The sequence below is a fragment of the Leishmania martiniquensis genome, chromosome 11, assembly GCF_017916325.1.
Source record: "Leishmania martiniquensis isolate LSCM1 chromosome 11, whole genome shotgun sequence".
NCBI lineage: Eukaryota > Euglenozoa > Kinetoplastea > Trypanosomatida > Trypanosomatidae > Leishmania > Leishmania martiniquensis.
Genome location: NC_090146.1, coordinates 19,652 through 47,103, shown reverse-complemented (window position 1 = coordinate 47,103; position 27,452 = coordinate 19,652). Strand labels below are relative to the sequence as shown.

Sequence of the window (27,452 nt, the reverse complement as noted above, 5' to 3'; positions counted from 1 at the left end):
TGTGCAGTGAGAGGACGAGGCGCACACCCCAAGGAGGGGGAGGAAGAGGAGGGGAGGGGGCCTGGATGGGCCTAAGGTGGTGGTGCAAGGAAAGCCGAGGTGTACGAAGCCAGCGACCACCACCTACTCTTCGCATTAGCGGCCGAGTGGCTTACTTAGAACGGGTGATTGGCAAACAAGGGGGGAGGAGAGGGGAGGAGAGGGGAGGGGAGGGCGATGCACATACAGATAGCAGAGGCGTGCTCACATGCATGAAGGCTCTCATGGAGCGGCATGATGTGTCACCGGGCGACTGACGGGCTTCGATGTGGGGTAGCGGTTGAAGAGGGAGGACAGGGGTTGATGGTCGGATAATGGAAAGGGTGTGTGTGCTTTTCGTCCTTCGTGGGCTCTCTACGAAAACATCTCGGAAGAAATGTGGCCGGATGGGGAGGACAAAAGTTAAAGCTTGGCGGGGAGAAGTTCGTGTGTCTGTGTGTGTGTGTGTGTCGGAGCGGTGGCGAGTAAGGCCACCGCATCGCCGCTGCCTCCGACCTGCACACGAGCAGAGGACTCAATCTGCACTACGCGAGAGCGCAGGAAAGAGGCGAGGCAGATGCGTGGGGTGCCTAATGACAGACGAGGAACACACGTCCAAGACGCAGAGGAGGAGGCACAGCGAAAGGGCCCGCCCCAATGCGTACGAAAGATTCGCTCACTCTCCTTCAAACGTCCCTCACTTCACAAGCCGTCTCGCACTCTCCGATCCCTCGTTAAGTGATCCCCTGCAGCAGACACATGCGTACCAGTTCGCGCGCCCACCGCGCCCGCAACAGCTGCAGCGCACTTCCAGAGCAGGAGAGAGCGCCTACACACTAAAAAACGTTCCCCCTCAGCTTCCTCGAGAAGGGCAATGCCCTTCTTGGCCCACCTTCTCTCCCCTTCTACCAGCGGAGCTTAGTCGAACGCAGCTGCAGATGCGCATGCGAGCTTCACACTGATCTGATTACTGACGAGTGCCGCCTTCGCCACCGCCGCTTTTTCCCGATGTGCGCGAAAGCGAAAACACAACACAATAATGTCAGCGCACACATTTCTTTGCTCGACTGTGTGCACCCTCTCTCCCCTCTCAACGGGTCACTCCTCCGAGAAACACCACAGCTGAATTTAACTTTGCATCCCCGCTCAGTCCTGTCAAACATCTCTCTCTCTCTCACACACGCACACGCATACACCGAGGCCTCAGCGCCTCATCGTGCGACGCGGCCGTCTAGAGACGTGTTACGCCGACGCGCCGACCAAGTCATCCGAACACCGCACCTGCCTCAGAGTCCGCCCCTCCGTCGCCCTCCGCACCAGCGGACAGCAGGGGCCAGGCGACATGTGATCCAGCCACGCTGACACGTTGCCTATCCTATGGACGGCGCAAGCGTGTTCGTGGTCGCAGTTGCCTCTGACGCACCGCCGCTCAGCCCCTGAGCCCCGACGCGCGTAGCGATACAGCGCTCTCGCCTCTCCACGCCGCAGGCGACCTGGCCCCTGTCACCGCCAGAGGTGGTCCTGCACGGGCACGGAATGAGGAAAGGGAGGGGGGAGGAGGGCTGCTTCGTCCCTTCGCACGGGGCGGGAATAGTGGGCACGCTGCCAGCCACCGCCATCACAGAGTACATAGACGCAACGGCGCCCGCAAAAGCGTTCGATAGACGACGGGCAACATCTTTCTACCATGCCGCTTCGCCTCTTCATTCGTTCGAGTGCCTGTGGACTCGCCGGCGTGCGGAATCGCGAGAAGGCTCTTCCGCTATGAGCGCCGTTGAGAGGGACACACACGCACACACCGTCACTCCCCTCCCTCACCCTTTTCTCCGCACTCTTAGTCCATCACCGGAAAAAAAATAAAAAAATATGAACTACGTGGACAGCGCCCGGCGTCGCACGATAAGGGTAAGAGAGGAGGACGTGAGGGCGTGGGGGAGGGAGGGAGAGAGCGAGTCTGCGCCGGTGGGCGGTGATGTCGGAGAAAAGAGGCGACGATCTAAGGAATAAGAAACGCTTGGGGGAGGGGGAGGGGGAGGGAGAGGGAGCGGTGCGCATGTGAAAGGGTGTGCGAGTGTGGTGGGTGCAGCCCTCTGGCCGGTGTCTTCATAGCCCTCCCTCACCAAAGCTCCCCTTTCACTGCTGACCCTCTCTACCTCTCCACGTGGAGGTATCACCACGCGCACGCACTTGCGCAGTCTAAACGCTGCCTGCGTGCCTTTCCTCTCCATCGGTGGTCGAGTTCAATGGCTGCGGATGAGCATCCTCACGAATACGCCGCCTTCACCTGGTGCATTACGCCATACAGAGAGACAAGATTGCTGAGATTAGGAGGGGCCAAGCCGCCTTCCATCTCAGGTGCAGTCATCACCGCTGCACTGAGGTCTGAATAGGCGTGGCGGAGAGATCGCTGTTGACTGCTGCCTGTGCTGCCCGGTGAGCCATGAGGGAGGCTGGGGAAGGCGCTGCTGCGTCGCCGTGGCCGTTGCTGCAGCAGACTGTCGCTGCGCATCGAGGACCGTAGATAAGGGGTACTCGGGGGGACTGCCGAGAATGGTGTTTCTATGGCTGCGAGCCCATCATGATCGGCGCATTCCGAACCGGCGGAGCAGAGGTTGAAGTGGGCCTCTGAAAGGTCAGTGGACGTGGTCGCTCGGCCGGCAGCACAGCTTTCGACTTCTTGCAGCAGCACGGAAAGAGACAGCTAAAGATGGCGAGCCAGCAATCGTAGCAGTTAGCACAAAAGGCAGAGCAGCAGCTACACTCACAGCTTCCGCATCCGCAGCAGCTGTCCTCGCCATCGCTCCCCACGTCACCGGGGGGCGGCATGTCGCTCGCCATCATATGCGGCGGCGGCGGGAACTCCACGACCAGCTCCTCATCATCACGCCCTAGAGCGACTGGAGGTGGCGGTGAGAGCCTGGCGAGGGTGCGGTCCTGAGAGCCGCCGTCTCCAAGGGCCGACTCCTCCGCGGGGAGGGGCTCAGGGGCATTTCCCACATCTCCAATGCATGCGGATAAAAGCCTCGAGCTCCGTCGAGCGTCGGGCCCGCCAGCACTGGCCGCTCCGGAGGGGGATGCAGCGTTTCTAGTATTGTGGCCATAAGGCTCGTACGATTCGCGTTCCGCCTTCGAGCCTGCGACGTCCGCCGCAACTTGCCTATCCCCATCATTAGCAGTCGCGGCCGCTGCTCTTAGCCACGGCGCCGTCGACGTCTCTGGCACTACATACTCGGAACAGAGGAGGCTCTTGAACTCACGGTGGGAAAGCGGCGCAGGACTGCTGGAAGCGTACCACAGCGCTGGCGGGCCATCCTTGCTTTTTGGAGCCGACCGGCCCGTTGGCGCGTTGCACGGCCAGTTTGCCATTACCCATGGCTGCTGTGTGGCCCCACCCTGGCTGTATCGCTGCAAAGGGTCCACGCAGATATGCTGCTGCTCAGTGGCGGCGTGAAAAGCGGGGGTTGGTGGCGGTGGCAGCAGCTGCCGTGGCGCGTTCATCAGCTCCTGGGGCTGTACTGGCTGAGAATACACATGGGGAGGCGAGGCCGCCCTTTCGTCTCCCTCCTCGTTGGTCCAAGGCGCCTTTTTCAAGGATAGGTCGTCGATCACCTCAGTCTGCTGCGCCAGGGCAAGCAAGGCGCTTCGCCGGCGCCGCACCTTCACCTTGACACGGCGCTGCGGCGGCAGGTTTCTGCCGGTATCCCGGCGACCTTGCGAAGAGACGCTGACCAGATGCGTAGGTGCCTCCACTGCCTTCGCGGTTGCCGGCGCGGCTGAGCCGCCTCGTTCCTCCACGCCCCTTGTAGCTATGCAGACACCATCTATGGCTGCTCCAGCGGCGGCCGCTGTATTCTCTGTCTTTGAATCGATGGTCAGTGGCAGCGCCGCTCGCCTCTCCGAGGGATTATCAGCCTGTACGCGCTCGCTCAGAGTTGGAGGGACGGAGTGGGCAGAAAGGCGGCTCTCTACAGGAAGGCTGTGCTCCAGCAGCGAATCGATCTCAGTGCTCCTCCGAAGCGCATCGGTTCTATCGCTGGCCGTTGGCGCCGAGGCCAAGATGAACGGCGTAGCCGACGCTGGCACTATCCTTGATGATCCGTTTGCCGAGCTTACAGCGACCGGTGCCTCATCCGAAACAACAACGGTGCGTTCTTCGCTGCGAACATTTGCGGCGGCAGCGGCAGACGCTGACCGCGGTGCGGCAATCCGATTCAGCAGCGGCGCCACCCCATCTCCTGACAGGCTTCCCTCGTAGGAGCGCAAGTACGTCAGTGCACCTGCGTCTGTTGAAGCCCCGCTCACAGGCAGAGCCCTAGACGTACGCCTCACGTACTCCTCGAGCGCAGGCGCTGCGCTCGCAAGATCGACAAGCCGCTGCATCTGCCGTATTGCGTCATCTTCCACCACGAAGCGGTGCTGCTGGGACGATCGACGCTGAACCTCCGCCGCGAAGTTGCGTTTCTGCTGGAGGAGCCGCAACTCTTTCTCCCTCAGCTGCGCTTCTTTCTTGAGAAGCGCCCTGCACGCTGCCGCTGCCGCGATTTCCTCGTCCTGCGCCGTTGTGCTCGGCCTCCCTGCGACGCGCGAGAGCGCTTTGGCGTGCTGCTGCAGATGCTGCTGCGCCTTCTTACGCTGCTGTGCGCGTCTTTTGCGTGAGGAGCTGCTGATGCTGGTGCTGCTGGCTGTAGACGTGCTCGTTCTCTCCGAGTCAGAGCGACCAGACGAGCCGCTGCTGGTAGACCCTGTAGCGCTATCGGTGCTCCTAGACGACGTACAAGTCGGCTCCGTGCTGGCTGCGATGCTTGAAGTGAAGCTAGTCGATTGTGCGCAGCGCGTGCGACGGCGCTTCGAGTGGTGTTTGTGCTTGCGCTTTACATTATCAGCAGCTGCGCTATGCGATAGTGGCGGAGTCGAAAGCGGCGGCGACGGCGGTGGTGGCGGTGGCGGCGGTGCGCTTCGACGTGACGGTCGCTTTGGCGAGGGAGGCTCAGCGTTGAAGTACCGCCGCGGAGGGGGAGGCTCGTATACGCTTCGGTAAGTGTCATTCCACTTGCCAGAGTACTCCGAGGCGTAGCGTGAGCTTTGGCGGTCCCGGCCGCGCCCACCGCCGCGCCAGCGATCGACGTCGTCTAAGCTCATTCCGCCAATGTAACTCGCGACTGCGCAGCTCTTTGCCACACCGGAGTGAAGTGGAGGGAAGGGGAGAGGGAGAAAGAGAAGAGAAAGCGATCATAGTGGAGAGCGCGGCAACGCGAGGGTGTGGGGGAGGGGGACGCATGACCAACTTGACCGCCCCAGAGGCGAAGCGAGCTGGTGCGATGCGCCCTCCCTTGCCCCATTTCGCGGAAGGAATCGTGGCATCTCTCCTTGAAGTGAGGCGAGCAGTCGGCTATGTGCGTGTGCGTTGGGGGGAGGGGTGCAATGGCGGCACCGGCATCACGCCACTGTGGCACACTTTCCCCTCGCCTCACCAGCGTTTTCAGTCCTGCTGCGCAATGCATCTTCACTTTTACAGCCCTTCACTCGCCGGACAGAGCTGACGCACGCAGCACACGCGCATGTTTGGCGAAGTCGGCAATTGGTACTCGAAGGCAAAACAGAAAAGGGAGCGAAGGGCATTTGTGCGCCCGTGCAGAGCGCTGCAGTGCGTCTACAATGGCGAGAAAGACGCTCACAACACTGCGTATCAACCGCTGTGCCGCAACCACTAAGGTGGCCATAGCTATTTCGCCACGCTTCTTTAGACAATCACCTCCCTTCGCCACAAAATAGAGTGAGGCGCACGCCGGGCGACTAACAGGGGTTCTCCCCCCTCTCATTCCTCGGTTGCATGACTGCAGCAGCGAATCGGCACTGTTTGTACGCGGTGGTCGTCGGCTCGGGAGGGGAGGAGGACGCAGCTGGATTTGCGCCGTGTACGCCACGTCGGGTCAAGATGAGGTATCCGGCTCCATCCAGATACGGGCACGAAACGTTTTGTATAAGTCGCGCACCAGCGTGCGGAAGTCCAGCCGGTGCATAGACTGGTAGTAAAAGGTCAGCTTGCGTCGGTCAAATTGGTATTCAGCGTCGACAATGCGCATGGGCAGCCCACTCTCCTGCACCTTCTCCTGCGCCACCTCTACAGCGCGCGTCTCCAGTTCGGTCTGCACACCTTGCAGCTGTGTCACCTCGAGCACGCTCGCAACGCGCAGAACCTTGCCTATGCCTTTATCGCGGTTCTCGCCCGCCTGATGTGCCTCTGCATCCCTCCAAGTGTGCGTGACGAGGCCAATGTCCTCACCCCTGTCGCCGCCGACTACTACGTGCTCTCCCGGGGCTACGTAGTACGGAGATTCGTACTGCAATATGCGCTTACGCTTGAACTCAACAAGCACCTGGCAAGGCCCGTTGCAGTCCTCCGGTGGTGTGGGGGGGGCTCTCACTGACTCCGCGTTAGGCCGTCGACGCCGCTCTACCTCCTCAGCGGGGTTGAACGGTGGCATCGATGCACCTTTGCTGGCTACCTCGTCGAGCAGGTGGTCGTAATTAAGCTGGCCGCGGCTGATGGGTGGCGAGGCCATCGATGGCGAGGCACTGTTGTTGTCCTCCGACAGGTGCATGTGGCGAGGCGGGGTGATCATCGCATCTGCATGTGCGCTGAGCCCCACAGCACCCGGATCAATGCCGAGGCGCTCCTGCAGCTGTCGCAGCTGCGCTACGAACGCAGCATGGCTCGCTTGCAGGTTGGATGACGACTGACGATACCATCGATCGACGGCGCTTTGGATCTCATCCACATCTTGTACCAAGAGCGACGTGTTCATCATCCGTCTTTGCGGATTCCTGGCTAAGGCTGTACAAGTATATATATATATTTACAGATATACGGAGGGTCTTCACTTACGGAGAACGGAAGCGAGGGCAGATGCAGCGCGGAGGCGCACGTGGAACGAATCCCCCTCCCAAAGGCAGAGAGGAGTAGTGGACAGAGGCAGCACTCCGGATGCGATACACAACACACGCGTACAGGTGTTAGATTGAAAGGAGGCCGGGAAGGCGGTGTATGCGAAGGGAAGGACAGGAGACAGGCCGACTGCGCTTGAACTCGTCCCCGACAGGGAAAGTACGGCAGGGTGTGGCGTGGAGAGCCATGCGGAGGGCAGTGGGCGGCAGGTGGAGGAGTAGCGCCCCAAGAAACATGAGCGAAGGTAATGTGTAGAGAAGGGGCGTATTATCACTTGAAAGAGCACCATCGGGGACGGGGGCATCGACTCTTCCACGGAGCATAAGACGACGGGCATAGAAAAATGAGTGTGTACGCGATAGGGCTTCCCTGAAATGTGCCAGACGCGCATGTACGCCCATATACACTCGCACGCTTGGCCTAAAGGAGAGCGGGTACCAGCTCACCCGCCGCTGCATTGCCGAATTCGAGGCGGCCCCGCCACCTTCGCGTCTTGCTGAGCTATGCGGGCTCGCCAGGATCTCTTTCATCGCACTGTAACCTTCACGATCGCCTGCGTGCCCCTGCCTCGAGTAACAGAAGGGTACGCAAGCAAGTCGAGAAGCCCTCGATAACTTCCTCGGTGGCATGTGTCATTCATGTTGCGTTACTGCAGCGCCTATGGTCGCACCACGGCCACACACAAGAAACGCGACGCACCGCGTCAAAGCCCCTCAACGGGTCTCATCGTTTCCGCTTCTCATTGCCCACAGGTACGGGCAAGCTTATCACACGGGAGCAAGACATAGAAGGGGCACGCCAGTCGCTTAGGGCACCACAGCATCGGGCGAGCGGCGCCCGTGACCCGAGATGGAAATGGCGCCTCTGCCTACCAGGCCACGAGCGGATCGCAGTCCTTTTCGGAGACCAGCACAGTTGTCCCCGCTAGCTTTGAGCGCAGTGTCGGCTGCAACACCGCTCTCAGAAAGCCGCGCTCGGTGTTTGTGTGCTCGCAAAGGATGACCGCCTGCCCGGATGCCGTGGCGGCCAGCACATCATGGTGCCCCATCTCACCAGAGAGCAACACGTGCGCAGGAAAACGCAGCAGCCGAAACACGCTGGAGCCACTGCCGGCACACAGGGCTACAGACGATACTTTGTGCGATGGTTCCCATGTGTGTGGAAGCGCCACACGCACCGTGGCGAGGCCCAGCTGCTTCTTCAGCGACTCAACGAGGGAGCGGAGCTCCACCTCCTCCTTCAATTGGACAAGGCGGCCCATTCCGGTGGACTCCGTCGCCCCCTTGGCGTTTGGGGCGTACGAGGAGGTGGGCTGAATGGGACTTGCAGTGTAGGCACCGTCGCCTGCAACCAAGGAGGACAGCCAATCGTTGATGCCTCCGTCTACAGCATCAAGTGACGTGTGCGGCGCGTAGATCGACATCCCTGCCGAGGCCGCTTGCAGAATAATACGCTGCTTCTGATCCTGCAGCGTCAAGCGCTTCACAGGACGGAAGAGTGGCGGGTGGTAGGCGACAATGACCTCGACATTTTTTTCCAAGCACTCTTCCATCACTTCCGGGGTGAGGTCAACAGTGAGCATAAGGGCGTTGCTCCTGTTTGGTGCAGGGGACTCGAGAAGAACGCCAACGTTGTCCCAAGAGTGGTCTGCGAGGCTGAGCGGGGCTACCTCCTGCATGACCTGTACAACACGCTGAAGAAGCGCCATAATGGCTGCCACACACGCCGTGGCAACGGAATCGAGAAGAGGAGAGGCCAGGCGGCCGATCTCGTTGTTACGACAAAGTTGTATGGGTAGTTGGGCTCCTGTGCCCCTGCACTGCAACGAAGGGGAAGTGCGTATGGGAGGGTACAGGAAGGGCGGGGAGCACGTGCCCCGCCGAACAACACAACAGACAAAGGGCACGCGAAACGGTCGATGAGAGGGAGGCGGCGACGTAGACAAGACGCGGCTACAGGGAAGCACACATGGTGGGTCAGAGAGTAGCACAGAACAAGAGGAGGGAGACATGGACGCCGGATAGGGGCGAGCAAGAGGCTAGAGGACTGTCGAAGCGCACGCCACAGCGGCTGCTGCGCAGAGCGATTTCCCACAGCAGGGCGTACGTTTGCTACGCTCGTGCGCCGAGTGCTTAGGGCATCCAGAGTGAGGTCTTTCCAAAGAGGGGATGGGAGGGGGAGGGGGAGCTGATGACACCACTTTTTCTGCAACGACCCTGTACACTTGCGATCCGCACTGCGCTCTAGTGTGCACTTTCATCTCAAGGTGTGCTTTTGGGCGCGTTCGTGATTCTACGCGCGCCCACATCACTTGCCGCCCAGTCACTGCCTGATTCCTCACAGCGAGGCCAAGGGATGGGGGGAGTGAGGAGAGAGCGGGGGAGAAGCGTTAGGCGGAGGGTAAGACCTCAGAAGAGGCGTGGTCACCGGCACCCTGTATGGTGGAAACGAACCAAAAGAGGGTAGAAGAGGCACAAGACGAAGGCAAGAGGTGGCCGGTGTTTGTGTGTGTGTGTGCATGGGGGGGGCAGAGGGGAGGGGGTAACTGGTCGTCGTGCGGGTCTTCGCTCTCTCTCTTTCGCTCCGCCAAGCCTCACCACTTGTCACACACACACACACACACCGAAAGGTGAGGACATAGGGCATATATGAGGGTGTGATAGACGCTAATCACTCTAAATACGAAGAGCGGGGAAAAGGGGAGGGAAAGGTTAGCAGAGATGTGCTGCTTTCTTTGCCGTCCCTTGCTGCTGGCTGAATACGGGGGAGGGGCTCTCCATCACTAGCACGCGCACACAAAGAAGGGAAGGGGGAGAGGGGTGAGCGGAGGGGTGGTAGCGGTGATAGAGCCGCTGCCGAGGCTCTTGCATTAACGACGTGAGGGAAGTGCGCTTGCACCGGTATCGCCAGCTGTGAACATGATTTAAGTAAAAAGGGCAGGGCTTGGGAGGATGCATCCGCTTGTGGATGCACGAGTGCGCACAGTGATTAGTTGATACCACCCGCGTACGAGATCAGCACACCCACATAATCGTACACAGCCAAAGAAAAAGGCAAAACAGACGCCAATCGCCGAACACGAAGAACACTCTTCGCCCTCTGTGGTGCATCTCGGCGTACGTGATGCCGACGTAAATAAGGTGCTTGCCGCGCCAACCAGTGATGTACACTGATCACTCGCGAAGTGCCGCCGAGGGGAAGCGAGGAGGAGGGGAGGGAGAGGGGATATCCTTCACTTTTGCGGCCGCCAACGGCCATACAGAGCCCCAAACGAAGTACAGCGCAAAATCAAAAGCAGTCAGCGGACGTACGGACGCCGTCCCACACCACAGCTGGCGCGGAAGAAGGGAGAGGAGAAGGGGAGAGAAACGCTGTGAAAAGGAATCGAAGTGGTGTGTGCGTGTGTGTGAGGGGGAGGGGAGATGACATCTACGCAGCGTTAGAGAGACGTTGCGCATTGCGCAGCAGACGCATCGATCAGCTGCCGGCTTTATGAGTAAGAAAAAGGGGGGGGGGGGGAACTCACAGGGGTGCGGTGTGTGAAGGGGGAAGAAAAAAAGAAACAAGCGCCTTCAGCTTGACGTCGTGCTAACGCCTAGACACATAGATACATCGCTCTGCGTGCCTACGAGGGGATGGATGTGACTGGCCTCTTCGCATTCTCCTGCTCAGAAGCGCTCGTCGTGTGTATGTGCGCGCACACTTTTCTTTTTTTTCTTGCTGGCAGTAAGCGAATTTCCTTTCTCTTTCGTGAAGCGGTTGAGGGTGCCACTCAGTTGCCCTCACTGTACAGGAGGCTGGCGCTGTGATCGCACAGGCACAGGCGAAAGATGTAATCGGAGAATTCCCAAGACGAAGAGTCACAACCTTTGGGGTCGAAGACGTGGTCTCGCAGCATAGCGCTGAACACTTCTGACAACTGTGGCCCACATCGGCACCGTATGAACCGCCGTGCGGTTGGTGCCGACTCGATGGGCCAGCGATAGCTTCGGTATGCACCTTTGCACCTACTGTGCACACTGCTGAAGTTCTGCGAGCGCTGCACCACAATGACATCTTCTCGCCGTTCGAGAGACCACCAGTACGAGGCTGTCTGGAGAACAACGAAATAACGCGGCTTGGCGAACACGCTCAGTAAGTTTAGGGGTCCGATAGGCTCCTCGAACTCCTCGAAGGACGCGATACGCTCGTGAATGCTAGGCTCCTCGCGCAGACGCTCCAATACTTCTTCCAATGTAAGGAAGCAGCACATCTTTTCTTTGTACTGACCCGCTCTCGCCTCCTCGTCTGCAAGGAGGTCGACGTAATGCTCACGCCTCCCACTGTACGCATCGTTGAGCATGGCTGAACAATGAGTCCTCGTATGGGTGGCGGGGTAAGGGAAGAGGGCTGAGAGGAAGCGCGAAATGCAGGCGCGAAGCAGCGCTCCGGGACATGGCCCTGACCGTGCTGAAGGGAAAACGAGGTCTACCACGAAGTCCGATGGGCGCGGTGGGATTCGCCTCGTTGCTCCGACGATTAGGCACACACCACACACCACACACACACACACTAAAACGTTTCTGCGTGCAACAGTGATGGGCGCGGCACAAACAAAAAGGTGCGATGAGTGTGCGCAGTGTGAAGCCTAGTATGCGCTTACGATGAGCGCACCGCTCCTTCTTGTGAGCGGCGACTTCCCTTTCGATATTTCCTCAGTCGCTAAGAACTTCACGAGAGAGTCCAAGTGGCGAAAAAGCGCGGCAGGTGTCTTTGATGAGGTGGAGCGACGACGGCGCTCAGTGTGATCCGAGTAGGAAGGGACGCGCACACGCACGAAAAGAATGCTATGCAGGCTTCAGAGTGTGACATACGTTCCGCCTGAATCGACAAAGACACAAAAAGCAGTGAAGGCACCCGGTGCGCTCCGCGGGAAATACACTTAGAGGGGATGAGAGAGGCATAGAGGAAAGAGACGAACAAATTCATGTGGGTGCGCGCGACAGATAAGGATAGACTACGGCGGCGTTGGGGGAAGGGGGGCACCGGAAGCTTCGGTATGCGCCGCCTCCAAAGAGATGTGCTGGCGTTAAGAACCTTGCGCAGGAGGCTCTTTCCCTCCGCATTCCGAAGGCCGGAGCACCCGTGCGACTTACAGATTGCTGCACACCTTCCTTCTCCGCCCCCCTCCCTCTCAGAGACACGTGAGGGGGAGGAGTCGACGCCAACAGACATACGCATAGCGCGTAGACGCCGAAAGGATTGCTGTTTTCCCTTTGCAACTGAGGTCTCGTGAATGAGCAACGCAGCCCTCACTCGGCAGTCTGGGTGGACTATAGGCGACACACGAATGCGCAGCCCCATCAGTGCTCCAGCTCCTTCCGCTTGACTTCCACAAGCCGGAACATATTGTGTGCCGGAAGCGGAATGGCGCTTGGGACGCACATCGTTGGTGCCGTTGTGAACCAGGCGTCATTGAGGAGTGCCTCGGCGGTGGCCCGCTCACCTGGCTCCAGGCACAGCATCCGCCGGAGGAAAGCAGCTTCTGCAGGCTTTATACCGTAGTTGTGGCACCGCTGCGCGAACGTGTCGGGACGACCAGGGGCGATAGAGAGAGGGCAGCGGGTGGCGTAACGGTAGTATACCTCGCTGGTGCTGAGCGGGGAGCCAAGCCAGTCCACAATATTGGCGAGGCACTCTACCTCATTGCGACTCTTCGAGAAAGGTGTGCCACCGGTCAGCATTTCGAACAGGATGCACCCACAGCACCACATATCGAGGCTGAATGTGTAGTGATTGTATGCCCCCACCAACACCTCCGGCGGCCGAAAAGCAGTAACACAGGGTGGGCCTGTCATGGCCCCTGCGGCAGCGCAGAACCGCGACCACCCAAAATCGATCAGCTTCACCACACCGGTGTGATCTACCATGACGTTGCTCGGCTTCAAGTCGCGATGAACAACTTTGTGCTTATGGAGGTATGCGATACCGGCGATGATCTGGCGAAAGATGCACTTGACGATGTGCAGCGGCATGCGTGGACGCGAGGAGGCGGCGATCGCCGCTTTGCCGCGGCTGCTGCGTTGTGGGGTGGCGGGCCACCGACGCAGCAGAGAAGTGAGGTCGTGTGCGATGACCGGCATCATCATAACCAAGCTACCGTCGGACAGGATATGGTAGTCAAGCACCTGGACAATATTTGGATGCCGCAGCGCCGCAAGCAGCTCCACTTCACGAAAAGTGCAGCGGTGAATGCCCAGACTGCGACGCCGCAAGCTGAGAAGTGTGTGCATGCGCTTCATAGTGATGTACGTGTGAGCCACGGTGTCGTACAGAACAAATACTTCGCCGAATGTGCCCTCGCCAACTTTCAGCACCCGCTGATACCTCTGAAAAAGCGCCGCTACCGTGAGAGACGACTCGCTGAGGCTAGCACTGGCCAGCTCAGCATAGCGCTGCTGTATGAAAGGTAGCATGTGCTCGAGGCACGCTCGCTTGCGTGACGCGCGCCCATCATCGTGCACGTCTCTGTCTTCGTCATCCGGTTCCCCTCCCATTTGGGGAGAAGGGCGGCTTTGCGCGAATACACGGCGATGGCAGCGGAGCCGCACCGCGCCTCGATACAGCGCTCCCTGTAGTGATGAAGCCCCAGTTGTGGACGAAAAGAGTGGCGCCTGCCTCGCATGTGGGTAGTGGCTGGCGACAATCTTTCCCAGTGCGCCTGTGTTTGGTTGCGCGACGGACCTCTCCACAAAGGAGCAGCCGCAAGCCGAGGAGAAAAAAAGGAGGAGAAAGAGAACCTCAAACGCCGCTGAGACGACCCCAAAAATATCTGCTTCCACATGCGAAAGCGCACGCGCGCGGGCGACGACGCCTTCCTATGCCGCACACGTCACTCGAGCAACAAACTATTCAGAATCGGATTTGCTTTGTGAAGGCAGAACGACCACACATTCGCATCTCTCTGTATTTCGCCACTGCACCTTTCCTCTCGTGCTTTTTGGTTGAGCCGGCTTCCTCAGAGAGCGGTGGCACGCGCAGCCGGCCATTAACGCCGCCATAAGCAACCTCTTCCCCTCAACTCACCCATAAGCACGCGCGAAACAATCGCTCCCTCCATAGCTTTGGAGCCGCCACTGCTGCGCTTTTCGGCGTAGGTTTGTTTTCTTTAGCACGCACGCCGGCATTTGGGGGCGCCTCAGCCAGCACTCCCGGGATATCCGAAGGTGTTCCTTGGGCTGCCGCGCCTTCATGTCTACTGGCCTATGCCGCTAATGCGTGATTTGCGCAAGCTGAGCAGCAGGCCAAGGGGGAGTGAGTGAGCGTGGAGGGGGGACAGGAGCACCGGTCGTGTGAGAGTATATCGAGAAACAGGCGCTGCGAACAGATGCACTCAAATTCACACAGCACTTTGCCGCTTTAGTGGTTAGATTTACCTTTTCCGTATGACTGTCCAACGCCTCCTGTGGCGCGTGAAGCATTCGGAAGGGAAAAAAACAGCACACCATCTGCAGCTCGACGCTGTGGCGCGATGGCGTGCTGTGGTCTTCCTCCTCAAATTGCTCTACACCCCTCCACCCATCTTTCCGCGAAACGCCCCCACCTCTTCTGGGCTCCGCCACTCTCAAGGACCCTTTTCGCCACCGCTGCGCACCGCTAGTCATCCTTGTGACGAGGAACACATCGCACGGTCTCTCCCGCATCTCCGGTAGGGGAAGGTGCAGGGCGGATAACGTATGCCAATGCGACTCCCTGAGATGGAAGCGTGACATTTTTTCGGAGCATATGAAACCAAAAGATGAAGTAGAGAGCTGCACCAGGCAACATTATTGGGGCAGGGGGACGAGGCGGTGTGTGGAAGGTGTGGCCGTGTCGCTGGAGACTCCTGCTCCTCCTCTTTCTTCTATCCTTCGGACACGAGAACCAGATGGGGGGATGAGCGGGGCAAAACGACTTGAGAGGGCGAAAGGGGAAGGAGCCGCAGACGCTGCGGGAGGGCCGCGCTGTGACCGTTGGCAAGGAAGGGGCAGGGATATCTTCTTGTTCACATTTCAGCGCCGCTGAGAAGGGAAAACAAGGGGGACGAGGAGGAAGAGAAGCAAAATGTCGCGCACGCTGAGGTTCTGATCAACGTGAACGGACCCCGTTGTCGCACTGACCACGCTCTATGGCGACTCTTACGCCTTCTCGGCCTCAGGGGCTTCAGACGGGAACCTTAATATTTCCGTTCCCATCATAAAGGGGCGCAGCACCTCGGGGACCACAATGCCGTCCTCGGTCTGGTAGTTTTCGCAGATGCAACACATCGTGCGAGTCACAGCACAGAGGGTACCGTTCAGCATGTGACAGTATTCTTTGGTGTTGTTCGCCGTGGTGCCCTTCGTGTTCGGGCCGAAGCGGCAGTTGACACTGCGGGCCTGGTAGTCGGTGCAGTTCGAGCACGAGACAAGCTCGCGGAACGCGCCGGAGCCGGGGAACCACGCCTCCAAATCGTACTTCTTGGCAGCGGCATTGTTGAGGGCGCCAGAGCAAATGTTGATGACGCGGTACGGCAGACCGAGGCTCTCGTTGAAGTCCTGAGATGTCTGGATCATCTCCTCCAGCATCTTCCACGACTGATCGTCGCGAGGGGAGCAGACGACAAACTGCTCGAGTTTCTCGAACTGGTGGACACGGAAGATGCCAAGCGTGTCACGGCCGTGCGCGCCGGCCTCCTTGCGGAAGCATGCTGATATGCCTGCGTACTTGATCGGCTCTTTCATCTCGGTGAACCACTTGTTTGTGTGATATGCGGCAATTGGCGCCTCACTCGTCGCGATAAGGTATTTCTCGTCTCCGTCACCGGACACTTTGTAGAGTGACTCGTCGAACTCAGAAAGTTGCGCTACGGCAGCCATGTACTCCTTGTTGAGGAAGAACGGCGGGTAAAAGGGCTCATAGCCACGGGCGACGAGGAAGTTGAGCGCGTACGAGATGAGTGCGAATTGCAGCTGCACAAGCCCGCCGCGCAGAACGAATGCGCGACCGCCTGCCATCGCGGTGACTGTCTTGGATGTGTCCATGAGCCCTAGGCGCTCCATGCAATCTACGTGCGTCATCTTCATGCGACGTGTCACGTCTCCGAAGGTGCGCACGACCACGTTGCCGGTGTCCTCATCGTTCGAGACCGGTACTGACTCGTGCAGGACGTTGCCGACGCTGGTCAGCATGCGATCCCGCTCCGTTTCCTGCTCGGCAGCCAGCTTCGCAAGCCCTTCCACCTGCGTCGTCAGAGCCTTCGACAGTTCCTTGAGCTGGAGGATACACAGCGACGTTAGCTTCTCCGCATCCAGTGTGCCTTCCTGAGCGGCGCTCATGACGTCCGCCGGCACCTCTGAGATGTCGCCGTCTGCTTCCTTTGCCTTCTTCTTGGCGCCGACGGCCTTACTGCAGGTGTTGATCATCTTCTTGCTAGCTTCCGTCAAAAACTGCGTATGGCGCCAGCGCCGGTCCATCTCGATGATTTCATCAACGATCTCCGGCTTGGCGTAACGGCGGCGCTCCGACTCGCGCACCACATTCGCCGTCTCGGAGTCTCGGAAAAGCTGAATGTCGAGGCCCATGATGACGGTAAGGGCACAAACACAAAACGAAGTACGCGTAGCGGGACACAGCTGCGCTTGAGTGTCGTCTTCCAAAGAGAGAGAACGCGGCGGGCCGATTTGTTAGCAGGGGCTCGGTATTATGATACGGCTTTTGGGACAGCGACAAGTGTTTGGTATCAGTGAGCATCAAGTGAAGAGCAAGACACAGAACGCGCCAAAGAAACACCACCCAGTTCAAACATCAGCAGAGACGAGATAGCGATCGGATTGGAGTAGAGGGAGGGAAGGTGAGTAGGTGGCACAGCAGCAGCAGAGATGCGAAGATATGTTCGTCGTTCTCTGAGCCCGCGATGGCACCTCCGAGTTGTCCATCGAGCGCGGGCGCAGACCGTTGCTCAGCATCTGTGCAAAAAGTGTGCGCCTGAAACGCCTCTCGCTGGTGTATCCGTCAGAGCCATTACATGGGGCTACGCGTCGGACAAGGCAGCATCGCTGCCGTACATCGATACCCGTAGGGGACTGTAACAGATGCTGTGCTACTTGGGATGAAGGAGGGAAGGCGTGCAGGCGTGACTGCAAGTACCTATTCGAAGTTGCCCTCTGAGCGACAGGGGGCTGCCACCCCCCTTCCGCCCACACCGAGCGTGAAACATGAGTGTCGTCGTCGTGGGTAGCGAAGAGCAAAACATGAGGGCATCACCGTTAATACATGAAGCGGCGCTTGGCACGCATCCAGCAAAGTTTCGAATACATCTTTGAATAGTGCGCGCGCGCACACGCAACGAAAAAATATCAGTGTGCATGGGCATGAGTCTTGCGTCTACTAGGTGAACAAACGGCGCAGAAGGTCGGCCAGCAACACATCCGTGTTGGTGAAGCCGCGATGGTGTGCAAGCTCCACAATGGTCATTACAGTCTCAACAAACTCAACAAACGACTGCTCAGTCCTGGCATCTTCGTCCAGTTGATGCACTTGCCTGTTCTTCGCCACGGCAGAGGTCACCATCTCCTGTGCCAAGGACGCCTCTTCAGTGCTGGTTTGCACGTTGGTAGTGGTACCCTCTGTCGGCACCGGCTCCGCCCTCAGCCACGCCAGCTTCTCGACGACACATGCAGGACTCAACCGGAACTTTGCCAGCGCTGTTTCCATGGCTGCCAGACAGGACCGCACTGACACACCATATCGACCTCCATCCTTCACGCTTTGAAGTTCGGCGTAGCACCGCTTCAGCGCGCTGAGATGACGCTGCACGTCCTCTCTGTGTTGCAGAGAGTTGGGCAGGAAGGCGGCAGCCACTGCGCGTGACGATGCACCGGAGACGTGACCCAGCGGACCATCCAGCAAGCTGCTCACCTTTGCTTTCAGTGTCGTGCACATCGGCCCGCCGTTCACCTGCACCGCTACGCGGATCAGCCACTCGCAGAATTGACGGTAGTCTAAAGTGCCCTCTGCCTCACTCACTGCGGTTAGAGTCGCCGCTAGGGCAGTTGCCGCCCTTGCGACACCCGACGTTGCCGCCTCCACGCGTAGCACCTCGGCTACGGCGCGCAACGCGGCGCCGATCGAGAAACGCGAGCCTATTATGCGTGCGTCATGGAGGAGGCACAGGCACTGCGTCAGCGTCATACGACCCGGCAGCCGGTGCTGCCACCAGTCACTCCGCGTTATAGGTAAGGCCACATGGGCACTTCGATGACTGTAGGCTTGGAAGAGGGTTTTCAGCGTTGTGTTGTAGCGCAGCAGAAGAAGATGCAACGTCACCTGCAGATCTTCCTCGGTCTCGAGAAGACTGCCCAAGCCGCGAGGTGATACGGTGGGTACCACTGAGGGTGGCGATTCCTCTGAGTTCGAATTCGCCACTGTTTTTTCTGCCGCTTCTTCGACTTGCTCCTGTGCTGCGCTCATCGTCTGCACATCTCCCACTGCAGAGGTGAAGTAGCCTGCTCCGCTCTTGGCCCCAGAAGTCCACCCTCCCTCGTAACAGCTGCCGTCGGCGTAGTAGAAAACGCCTCTGCTGTGGCGTTGTCCGTGGCGATACCTACCAACGTATACGTTCAAAAGTGCCTCAGCAGGTGCGGCGTATTGAGACGGGACCGCAAGCGGAGTGGGAGATGGATCGAGGGGGCGATCTTTTGGCATGGAGACGTACGTAGACACGCCGCTGCCGTGTGGAGACCCCGCCCTCCACTCGCCCCTATAAAGCTCGCGGTAAAAGCAGCCGCTAGGATCAACCCAGCCCATCACCCCAGTTCCGCACGGCGTGCCGTCGCACCAGGCGCCTTCGTAAATGTCGCCCGTGCTGTATCGCATGCAGCCATTCCCGTGACGCGAGTTGTGCTGCCACTCGCCATCGTAATTACTACCGTCAGGGTAAACTTGGGTTCCGTGACCGTGCCGCATCCCACGGTGCCAGTCGCCAGTGTACCGTGACTTGCCGGAGTCGGACACCAGTGTGCCGTGACCGTGGCGCACACTTTCGCAGAGGTCCCCGGTGTACACATCTCCACCAGGCCAATACAGGGAGCCTCTTCCTGTCACAGTGCCGTGCCGAAACGGCCCGCAAACGGTGCGGCCGTCGCGCCACTGCTGAATACCATTACCAAAGGCCTCACCTTCGCACAGCGAGCCGGTGAAAACATAGCCCATCCGAGAGTGCAGTGTACCATGGCCCTCCAGCACAGGATACGAAGCGGCATCTGCTTCTCTCGTCTCTCCAACGTAGCTGTCCACGGCAGTCATGGTGCGCAGCGGTCCCCAGATTCGAGGCCGACACTCTTTAAGTGCAGCGTACGCCGCCTCGTCCTTGAGGGCTATCGCCATCTGCTCGCGGCAAGACTGTGAGAGGATCAGTTAGCTCTTATACACCGCAGTGGCCAGTGAATGGAAGCAGACTCGAGTCGGCTTCGCGCAGTGGAGACACGCGCTTGCACAAGCTTCATAAAGCACTGCGCCCGCGTTTACGTATGTGTGTCGGCTCGTGTACTCGCTAAGAGGAGGGATAAGGGAGGAAGAGAGATCGATGTACCGATAGGCGTGGAGTTTGCGACGACGTGAGAGACCAAAGAGGCGTGTGTACTGCTTTTGTGCGGCTTGGGGAGGCCACAAGCGGCTTCAGCCGAGTAGGGGACGGCTCATAGATGTACGCAAGAGACAACCGAAAAACACTACGGAAAGTTCAGCCGTTTGATTGGCAGCTCTGTGAAGCAGAGAGGCCAGGAGAGAGGATGCCCATTTCATCAGAGGCCCCCCTCCCTCGCCAGCTGCCCTGCTGTTCCAGTCACGGCGAGACGCATTGCAGCCGTGTAGATACCCAAGGGAGCTTATAACAGAGAAGTTACTTGCAGTTGTTAATCTCCTCGTGCAGTTCCCCGACTGACGAGATTCGTCCCGGTGCACTGCACATCTCGGCACACGTGCAGCCACGTACACAAGCAACCCCAACATAACTAGCAGCTGAGCTGTCTCCCAGCTTATTTTCCCTTCACACTACGCTGCTGCTTCAAAAAGTTGCGAATGAACTCCAAGTCTTCCTGCTCCTCCATGAGCTGATTTCGCTGCTTTTCTTGGCGGATCTTTCGATTGAGCTTCTTGCGCGCAATCTTACTCTGCTGTCTAGTCAGCATAAGGCTCAGCTTTAGGCTAGTCACGCCCAGCAGATCACGTTGATTCGTTCCATCGAGCACCTTCACCGCGTGTAGCGCCATGGCCTTGTTACGGAACGTGAGCACGGCAAACTGTGACTTGTTGAGCAAATTGCCCTTTTGCGCTGTGCGGATTTCGACCTTAGGCTCGTACGCCTCAAATACGGTGCGAACGGCATTCAGCTCCGTACCAGGCTCGACAAAGCAGTGAAGTCGATAGCCAGCTGCCCCTTTTTTCCTCGTCCTGGCTGTTTCCCTCTTCGCCTTATCACCGCGCTTGCTCGAAATGCTTCCAGCATCACTTCCAACGTCTGAGAGGACGTCTGGGCCTACGCTGTCGCTATCCTTGGCCGCACCAAGCTCCTTAAGAGTGGCCCCTCGCCTTTTCGGAAAGCGCGCATCACCGTGGACCTCACTGCCCCAAATAGCCGCGAGCTCCAGCTGCTTCTCCTTCTGCAGGTCTCGCTTACCCATGACAGAGAACTTGCACACAGAGAGCTGGTAGATAAAGGCGGTGCTGCGTATGGTGCGTATGTAGGAGGGATAAGAGAAAGACAACGAGCCGCATAAGAGGAACAGCAGCGGAACCACTGGAAGACGATGCAAACGGGAAGGGCAGATGGGGCGGTGACACAAGCGAGGCGGCGTTGATGATGACAACTTGACGTCCCAAGCATAGAAGCACTTTATAAACGTCGACAGAGCTGTCACATGCGGCAGGGCATCGGGCATGAAGCAGACTGTATCATCAGCATTCATGGCGCTAAAGAGTCTCAATAAGGCAACAAGCGCGCCCGAGAAAAATCGTTCGCATCATTGCATCAATGGCATCTGAGCCATCACCCGCTCTCATATCCACAGCCGCGTGAAATTGTGTGCATGCCTGACAGTGACCGCCCATCACAAGCTACAGCTGCTAAGCGCAGAAAGACATAAACACCAAATAGGGCGACTAACCCCTGTCAGTTCTCTCCATCCCTTGTTTTTCGGTACGCTTCTTTTCTTCACATGTCCATGTCGCCATACAAGATCAGTTCAGCTCCACTAGACCCCCTGGCCCTCACACACACACACGCATACACCGAGGCCTCAGCGCCTCATCGTGCGACGCGGCCGTCTAGAGACGTGTTACGCCGACGCGCCGACCAAGTCATCCGAACACCGCACCTGCCTCAGAGTCCGCCCCTCCGTCGCCCTCCGCACCAGCGGACAGCAGGGGCCAGGCGACATGTGATCCAGCCACGCTGACACGTTGCCTATCCTATGGACGGCGCAAGCGTGTTCGTGGTCGCAGTTGCCTCTGACGCACCGCCGCTCAGCCCCTGAGCCCCGACGCGCGTAGCGATACAGCGCTCTCGCCTCTCCACGCCGCAGGCGACCTGGCCCCTGTCACCGCCAGAGGTGGTCCTGCACGGGCACGGAATGAGGAAAGGGAGGGGGGAGGAGGGCTGCTTCGTCCCTTCGCACGGGGCGGGAATAGACGAGCCGCCTGAGATACCCACACGCGCTTGTCAGCGCGTGTCTCCGCTACCATCAGGGAGGGGGGAAGTTGAAATTATGAAGAATGCAATGGAAAGGATCCCAAGAAAGAGTAGTGCAAGATGCCCCTGCGCCGCTGGCATGACGCCGCGCCAAGGGGATCCCATTATCGAAGTACGACTTGCCATCATCGGTGGAGAATCGGAGATCTCATTGCTCTTAGCAGCGTCCCAAGTGGTCAGTGAAATGGGGGGCATCGCGGGTTGGCTTTTTGAACATCTTCTTTTTGTTTGTTGCTGAATTCGAGAACTGTGCAAATGGCGGGAATCATCTTCGGGCGCAGCTCCTCCGTCGCACAGAGATACTGTTGGACAATGTTGCGGAGATACTCGATGCTGATCTTCACACGCTCATCCGCCTTGTACCCCTCCAACTCTCTTATGTACTGAGCAATGACGGCGTTGTTGTGCGCGTTTTCTCGCTTTAGTTCATCGTTTTCTTTCACGAGCTGCTCTACTCTTGCTTTGTTCGGCTTGTATGTTCCGCCCAGGGTACCCACGCTGCCCACAAACGTCGAAAACTCCCGTTCCGACACACCCCCAGCTGCCGCCAGCAATGCACTCTGCACTGCAGTCGGGCTTTCCGTCACTGTCGACGTCACCACCTCGCTGCTTGTAGGCTCGCAGGCATGCCATCGGTCTCGCTGCATTGCCTCTCGCTGCCTCTGAAGTTCTTTTCGCAGAAGGTCACACCGAGCCCTTAGCTCATTCGTCTCTTCCTTCAGTTCTGCAACACACTCTGCTTGGCTTGACGCCTGCTTCAGCTGCTCTTCGGCATCCTCGCAACGCGCCTTCAGGAGCACTTCCGATTTTCGGAGACGCACAATGTCGCCCTCCAGAGCTTCCACTCGTGAGTCTCCCACCTTTATAAAGGCATCGCGCGCGTGCTCATACGCTAAATACCTTTCCATCACAGCCTCCAAGCACACCGAGCTCGCTTCCCACCCTAACTCCAGTAAGAGGGTAGACAACGCTGTCTGCCCATTCTTCACTGCAGAGCACACCCGCGTCGCCCACTCTTTAGGTGACCCAACATCACCGTCTCTCGCTGTACCGCCACAAAGATTTCCGACAGCCGCACGAACACTCGCAGCCTCCTCCTCCCACTCTTCCAACGCCGATCGCAAGGATATAATACGCTCCGAGTCCCTCACCTTAGCAGTCTTCACCTTCTCCTTCCACTCGGCTACCCTTGCCTCCAGCTGTTCGAGCTGCGCTGTCTTCTCCTGCAGCTGCTGCCCAAGGCATGCGGCCTCATCTGCGTGCTGCTGTGCCCGCTGCGCGGCGTCGTCGCGCTCGTGTTGCGCTGCCGCCAGCTCAGCGCGCAGGGTCTCGCTCGCCTGCGCCTGCTCGTCCGCACCGGCGGTCAGCTGCTGGCGGAGCTGCTGCAGCTCCTCCTCCAGGGAGGCAATGCGCTCCGCGTCCTGAGCCTTTGTGGCTTTCACCTTCTCCTTCCACTCGGATACCCTTGCCTCCAGCTGTTCGAGCTGCGCTGTCTTCTCCTGCAGCTGCTGCCCAAGGCATGCGGCCTCATCTGCGTGCTGCTGTGCCCGCTGCGCGGCGTCGTCGCGCTCGTGTTGCGCTGCCGCCAGCTCAGCGCGCAGGGTCTCGCTCGCCTGCGCCTGCTCGTCCGCACCGGCGGTCAGCTGCTGGCGGAGCTGCTGCAGCTCCTCCTCCAGGGAGGCAATGCGCTCCGCGTCCTGAGCCTTTGTGGCTTTCACCTTCTCCTTCCACTCGGATACCCTTGCCTCCAGCTGTTCGAGCTGCGCTGTCTTCTCCTGCAGCTGCTGCCCAAGGCATGCGGCCTCATCTGCGTGCTGCTGTGCCCGCTGCGCGGCGTCGTCGCGCTCGTGTTGCGCTGCCGCCAGCTCAGCGCGCAGGGTCTCGCTCGCCTGCGCCTGCTCGTCCGCACCGGCGGTCAGCTGCTGGCGGAGCTGCTGCAGCTCCTCCTCCAGGGAGGCAATGCGCTCCGCGTCCTGAGCCTTTGTGGCTTTCACCTTCTCCTTCCACTCGGATACCCTTGCCTCCAGCTGTTCGAGCTGCGCTGTCTTCTCCTGCAGCTGCTGCCCAAGGCATGCGGCCTCATCTGCGTGCTGCTGTGCCCGCTGCGCGGCGTCGTCGCGCTCGTGTTGCGCTGCCGCCAGCTCAGCGCGCAGGGTCTCGCTCGCCTGCGCCTGCTCGTCCGCACCGGCGGTCAGCTGCTGGCGGAGCTGCTGCAGCTCCTCCTCCAGGGAGGCAATGCGCTCCGCGTCCTGAGCCTTTGTGGCTTTCACCTTCTCCTTCCACTCGGATACCCTTGCCTCCAGCTGTTCGAGCTGCGCTGTCTTCTCCTGCAGCTGCTGCCCAAGGCATGCGGCCTCATCTGCGTGCTGCTGTGCCCGCTGCGCGGCGTCGTCGCGCTCGTGTTGCGCTGCCGCCAGCTCAGCGCGCAGGGTCTCGCTCGCCTGCGCCTGCTCGTCCGCACCGGCGGTCAGCTGCTGGCGGAGCTGCTGCAGCTCCTCCTCCAGGGAGGCAATGCGCTCCGCGTCCTGAGCCTTTGTGGCTTTCACCTTCTCCTTCCACTCGGCTACCCTTGCCTCCAGCTGTTCGAGCTGCGCTGTCTTCTCCTGCAGCTGCTGCCCAAGGCATGCGGCCTCATCTGCGTGCTGCTGTGCCCGCTGCGCGGCGTCGTCGCGCTCGTGTTGCGCCGCCGCCAGCTCAGCGCGCAGGGTCTCGCTCGCCTGCGCCTGCTCGTCCGCACCGGCGGTCAGCTGCTGGCGGAGCTGCTGCAGCTCCTCCTCCAGGGAGGCAATGCGCTCCGCGTCCTGAGCCTTTGTGGCTTTCACCTTCTCCTTCCACTCGGATACCCTTGCCTCCAGCTGTTCGAGCTGCGCTGTCTTCTCCTGCAGCTGCTGCCCAAGGCATGCGGCCTCATCTGCGTGCTGCTGTGCCCGCTGCGCGGCGTCGTCGCGCTCGTGTTGCGCTGCCGCCAGCTCAGCGCGCAGGGTCTCGCTCGCCTGCGCCTGCTCGTCCGCACCGGCGGTCAGCTGCTGGCGGAGCTGCTGCAGCTCCTCCTCCAGGGAGGCAATGCGCTCCGCGTCCTGAGCCTTTGTGGCTTTCACCTTCTCCTTCCACTCGGATACCCTTGCCTCCAGCTGTTCGAGCTGCGCTGTCTTCTCCTGCAGCTGCTGCCCAAGGCATGCGGCCTCATCTGCGTGCTGCTGTGCCCGCTGCGCGGCGTCGTCGCGCTCGTGTTGCGCTGCCGCCAGCTCAGCGCGCAGGGTCTCGCTCGCCTGCGCCTGCTCGTCCGCACCGGCGGTCAGCTGCTGGCGGAGCTGCTGCAGCTCCTCCTCCAGGGAGGCAATGCGCTCCGCGTCCTGAGCCTTTGTGGCTTTCACCTTCTCCTTCCACTCGGATACCCTTGCCTCCAGCTGTTCGAGCTGCGCTGTCTTCTCCTGCAGCTGCTGCCCAAGGCATGCGGCCTCATCAGTGAGAGAGGCAGGTATCGTTTCGTTGATTGTTGCTGGGAGAGCTTCTTCGGATGTGGGAGAGGTATCGGGTTGGGTGTCTGTTGGTAGGCCAAGGGCCTTTCGAAGGTGAGTGCACTCGTTTTGCAGGTGTTGAATTGTGAGCATGTCCTGAAGCTTTATTTGCTTGGCCTTCTGCTTCCATACCTCCAGCTTCTCCTCAAACTGGCTACGGGTGAGGCTTTCATCTTCGAGCTGAATGGGAAGTTCGCAGGGTCGCTGTTGGTGTGGCGACGGCTGAGCTGCAGTCATGTTAGAGTGGGGATTATGCGCAGTCGCTGCGGCGCTCGTGGCAGGCTGGCAGAAGGCAGGGACCTCAGTCGGTGAAGTCTGAGAGCTAACCAGCTCAAGAGAAGATGCACGTTCGTGTGCGAGTTCAGAGCGAAGTAGCTTAATAGTTGCGTCATCTTTTGCCTTCATCTGCTTAACCTTTTCCTTCCATGCTGCTTGCTTCTGCTCGAGGATCGCAAGCGATTCTTGTAGGGCGCTCACCTGTGCCGTCAGCAATCCGTTTGTCTCCGCAGATGAGGCCAAGTCTTGTTGAAGGAGACTTATTAGCTGGGCCTTTTGCACCGAGTGAGTCTCCAGCGAGGCAATCTCATTCTTCTGTTCCTGCAAACGGGATTGCAGCTCGTGAAGCTGGTGCAGAGATGCATCTTGGCCGCGCAGCTGTGCCATCTCCTTTTCGTAATGGCCTGTCACAGACTCCATCTCCTCTGCGAAGCGCTGCTGGCTCTCCAGATGCACTGCTTTGACGGCCTCCAACTCTTGCATAAGCTCTGATATTGTCGCTTCTTTCGTGCGAGCAATGGCCTGCGCAGCTTCGACCTGCTCCTTGCATGCACGCACCTCTACGGCATGTTTGGCCGTGATGTCGCGAAGTGACGCTTGAACAGTTGCACGTACCTCTGGCGTTACCTCGCCACCAGTGGCTTCGCCAGCCGCTCGGTAGGCGGACAGCTCTGATTCGAGCGCAGCAATGCGTGCTCGATCGGACTCTGTTAGTGCTTTCACTTTTTCTTTCCAATTGTTTGTTTTGGTGAGCAGCAGAGTGTATTTCGTCTTTTCCTCATTCAGCTGAGTCTCTAATTTGGTCGCCACCTCACCCATCGTTTTTACCTTCTGCTGCAACAGCTCCACCTCCTCCTTGGCCTGCGCGGCTTCAGAGGAGTTCTTCTTGAAGAAGCGGTCCATGCCGGCACTGGCAAGCGGCAGCTGCACTCCCTCAAAGCGCAAGCGAAACAGCAAAGTGGGTGCGCTAGATAACCGAGGAGACAACCGGCAAAAATGATAAGGTTGAACAGACACCGTAAGTCGCCGTTGCGAGGAGCGCGAGCTGTGCGGGTAAAGCGCACGTGCAGCACCTTCGCACTCGGCAATCCAGCTGTGTATAGCTCTCCCCAGAGACAGGGAGTGCTGTGAGAGTCTTTGATAAACCTCTGCGCTGCTCCGCTCAAAGCAAAGCAGCTGCCGTCCAAGCGTATCTTGGTCGGGAAAAAAGAGACACCCCAACTTGTATGCGAGAGCCTACAGGGTGCAGCTGTACTCCTCAAGTGGGAACTGCCGATAAAGGACAGAAGGCGTGAGGGTGAGGTAAGTGGATTTGGCTTTGAGGCCCCGCTGCATTGACATGACCGACTTCCTCAGCGAACTGCACCAGCGCAGCCTTTTGCGCCCCCATTGTGAAAATGGTTGCACCTCCTCCAGCTGCCCCCACTTATAGCTTCCCAGTGCGTGAAGGTTCATTCACATGCGACTTGTGATCGTCTTCCTCCCTACCAACGTTTGCTGGGTACGATCCTTCCGCACCTTGGCTTTTCCTCTTGTTTCAGCATCGATATAATGAATACGTGGAGGCAAGTACGCTTCTTTTCTTCACATGTCCATGTCACCATACAAGATCAGTTCAGCTCCACTAGACCCCCTGGCCCTCACACACACACACGCATACACCGAGGCCTCAGCGCCTCATCGTGCGACGCGGCCGTCTAGAGACGTGTTACGCCGACGCGCCGACCAAGTCATCCGAACACCGCACCTGCCTCAGAGTCCGCCCCTCCGTCGCCCTCCGCACCAGCGGACAGCAGGGGCCAGGCGACATGTGATCCAGCCACGCTGACACGTTGCCTATCCTATGGACGGCGCAAGCGTGTTCGTGGTCGCAGTTGCCTCTGACGCACCGCCGCTCAGCCCCTGAGCCCCGACGCGCGTAGCGATACAGCGCTCTCGCCTCTCCACG

At 59.2% G+C, this 27,452-nt stretch overlaps 8 protein-coding genes across 8 annotated transcripts; all 8 read right to left on the bottom strand.

Moving 5' to 3' along the window:
* Window positions 1-2,577: 2,577 nt before the first annotated feature.
* On the bottom strand, window positions 2,578-5,157 carry LSCM1_06525 (uncharacterized protein; the record flags this gene model as incomplete). The annotated part of the gene is made up of 1 exon (XM_067323945.1): window positions 2,578-5,157. The coding sequence occupies one exon, from the start codon at window positions 5,155-5,157 to the stop codon at window positions 2,578-2,580; it is 2,580 nt and encodes an 859-aa protein (XP_067180486.1).
* Window positions 5,158-5,948: 791 nt separating this feature from the next.
* On the bottom strand, window positions 5,949-6,827 carry LSCM1_06524 (uncharacterized protein; the record flags this gene model as incomplete). The annotated part of the gene is made up of 1 exon (XM_067323944.1): window positions 5,949-6,827. One exon carries the CDS (start codon window positions 6,825-6,827, stop codon window positions 5,949-5,951), a length of 879 nt encoding a protein of 292 aa, XP_067180485.1.
* A 1,005-nt stretch (window positions 6,828-7,832) lies between these two features.
* Window positions 7,833-8,672, bottom strand: LSCM1_06523 (uncharacterized protein; the record flags this gene model as incomplete). Its single annotated transcript, XM_067323943.1, has 1 exon — window positions 7,833-8,672. The coding sequence occupies one exon, from the start codon at window positions 8,670-8,672 to the stop codon at window positions 7,833-7,835; it is 840 nt and encodes a 279-aa protein (XP_067180484.1).
* A 2,064-nt stretch (window positions 8,673-10,736) lies between these two features.
* LSCM1_06522 (uncharacterized protein) lies at window positions 10,737-11,306 on the bottom strand (the record flags this gene model as incomplete). The annotated part of the gene is made up of 1 exon (XM_067323942.1): window positions 10,737-11,306. One exon carries the CDS (start codon window positions 11,304-11,306, stop codon window positions 10,737-10,739), a length of 570 nt encoding a protein of 189 aa, XP_067180483.1.
* A 3,814-nt stretch (window positions 11,307-15,120) lies between these two features.
* On the bottom strand, window positions 15,121-16,545 carry LSCM1_06520 (uncharacterized protein; the record flags this gene model as incomplete). The annotated part of the gene is made up of 1 exon (XM_067323941.1): window positions 15,121-16,545. One exon carries the CDS (start codon window positions 16,543-16,545, stop codon window positions 15,121-15,123), a length of 1,425 nt encoding a protein of 474 aa, XP_067180482.1.
* Window positions 16,546-17,350: 805 nt separating this feature from the next.
* Window positions 17,351-19,348, bottom strand: LSCM1_06519 (uncharacterized protein; the record flags this gene model as incomplete). The annotated part of the gene is made up of 1 exon (XM_067323940.1): window positions 17,351-19,348. The coding sequence occupies one exon, from the start codon at window positions 19,346-19,348 to the stop codon at window positions 17,351-17,353; it is 1,998 nt and encodes a 665-aa protein (XP_067180481.1).
* Window positions 19,349-19,998: 650 nt separating this feature from the next.
* LSCM1_06518 (uncharacterized protein) lies at window positions 19,999-20,643 on the bottom strand (the record flags this gene model as incomplete). Its single annotated transcript, XM_067323939.1, has 1 exon — window positions 19,999-20,643. The coding sequence occupies one exon, from the start codon at window positions 20,641-20,643 to the stop codon at window positions 19,999-20,001; it is 645 nt and encodes a 214-aa protein (XP_067180480.1).
* A 1,243-nt stretch (window positions 20,644-21,886) lies between these two features.
* On the bottom strand, window positions 21,887-26,407 carry LSCM1_06517 (uncharacterized protein; the record flags this gene model as incomplete). Its single annotated transcript, XM_067323938.1, has 1 exon — window positions 21,887-26,407. One exon carries the CDS (start codon window positions 26,405-26,407, stop codon window positions 21,887-21,889), a length of 4,521 nt encoding a protein of 1,506 aa, XP_067180479.1.
* Between the last annotated feature and the right edge of the window lie 1,045 nt (window positions 26,408-27,452).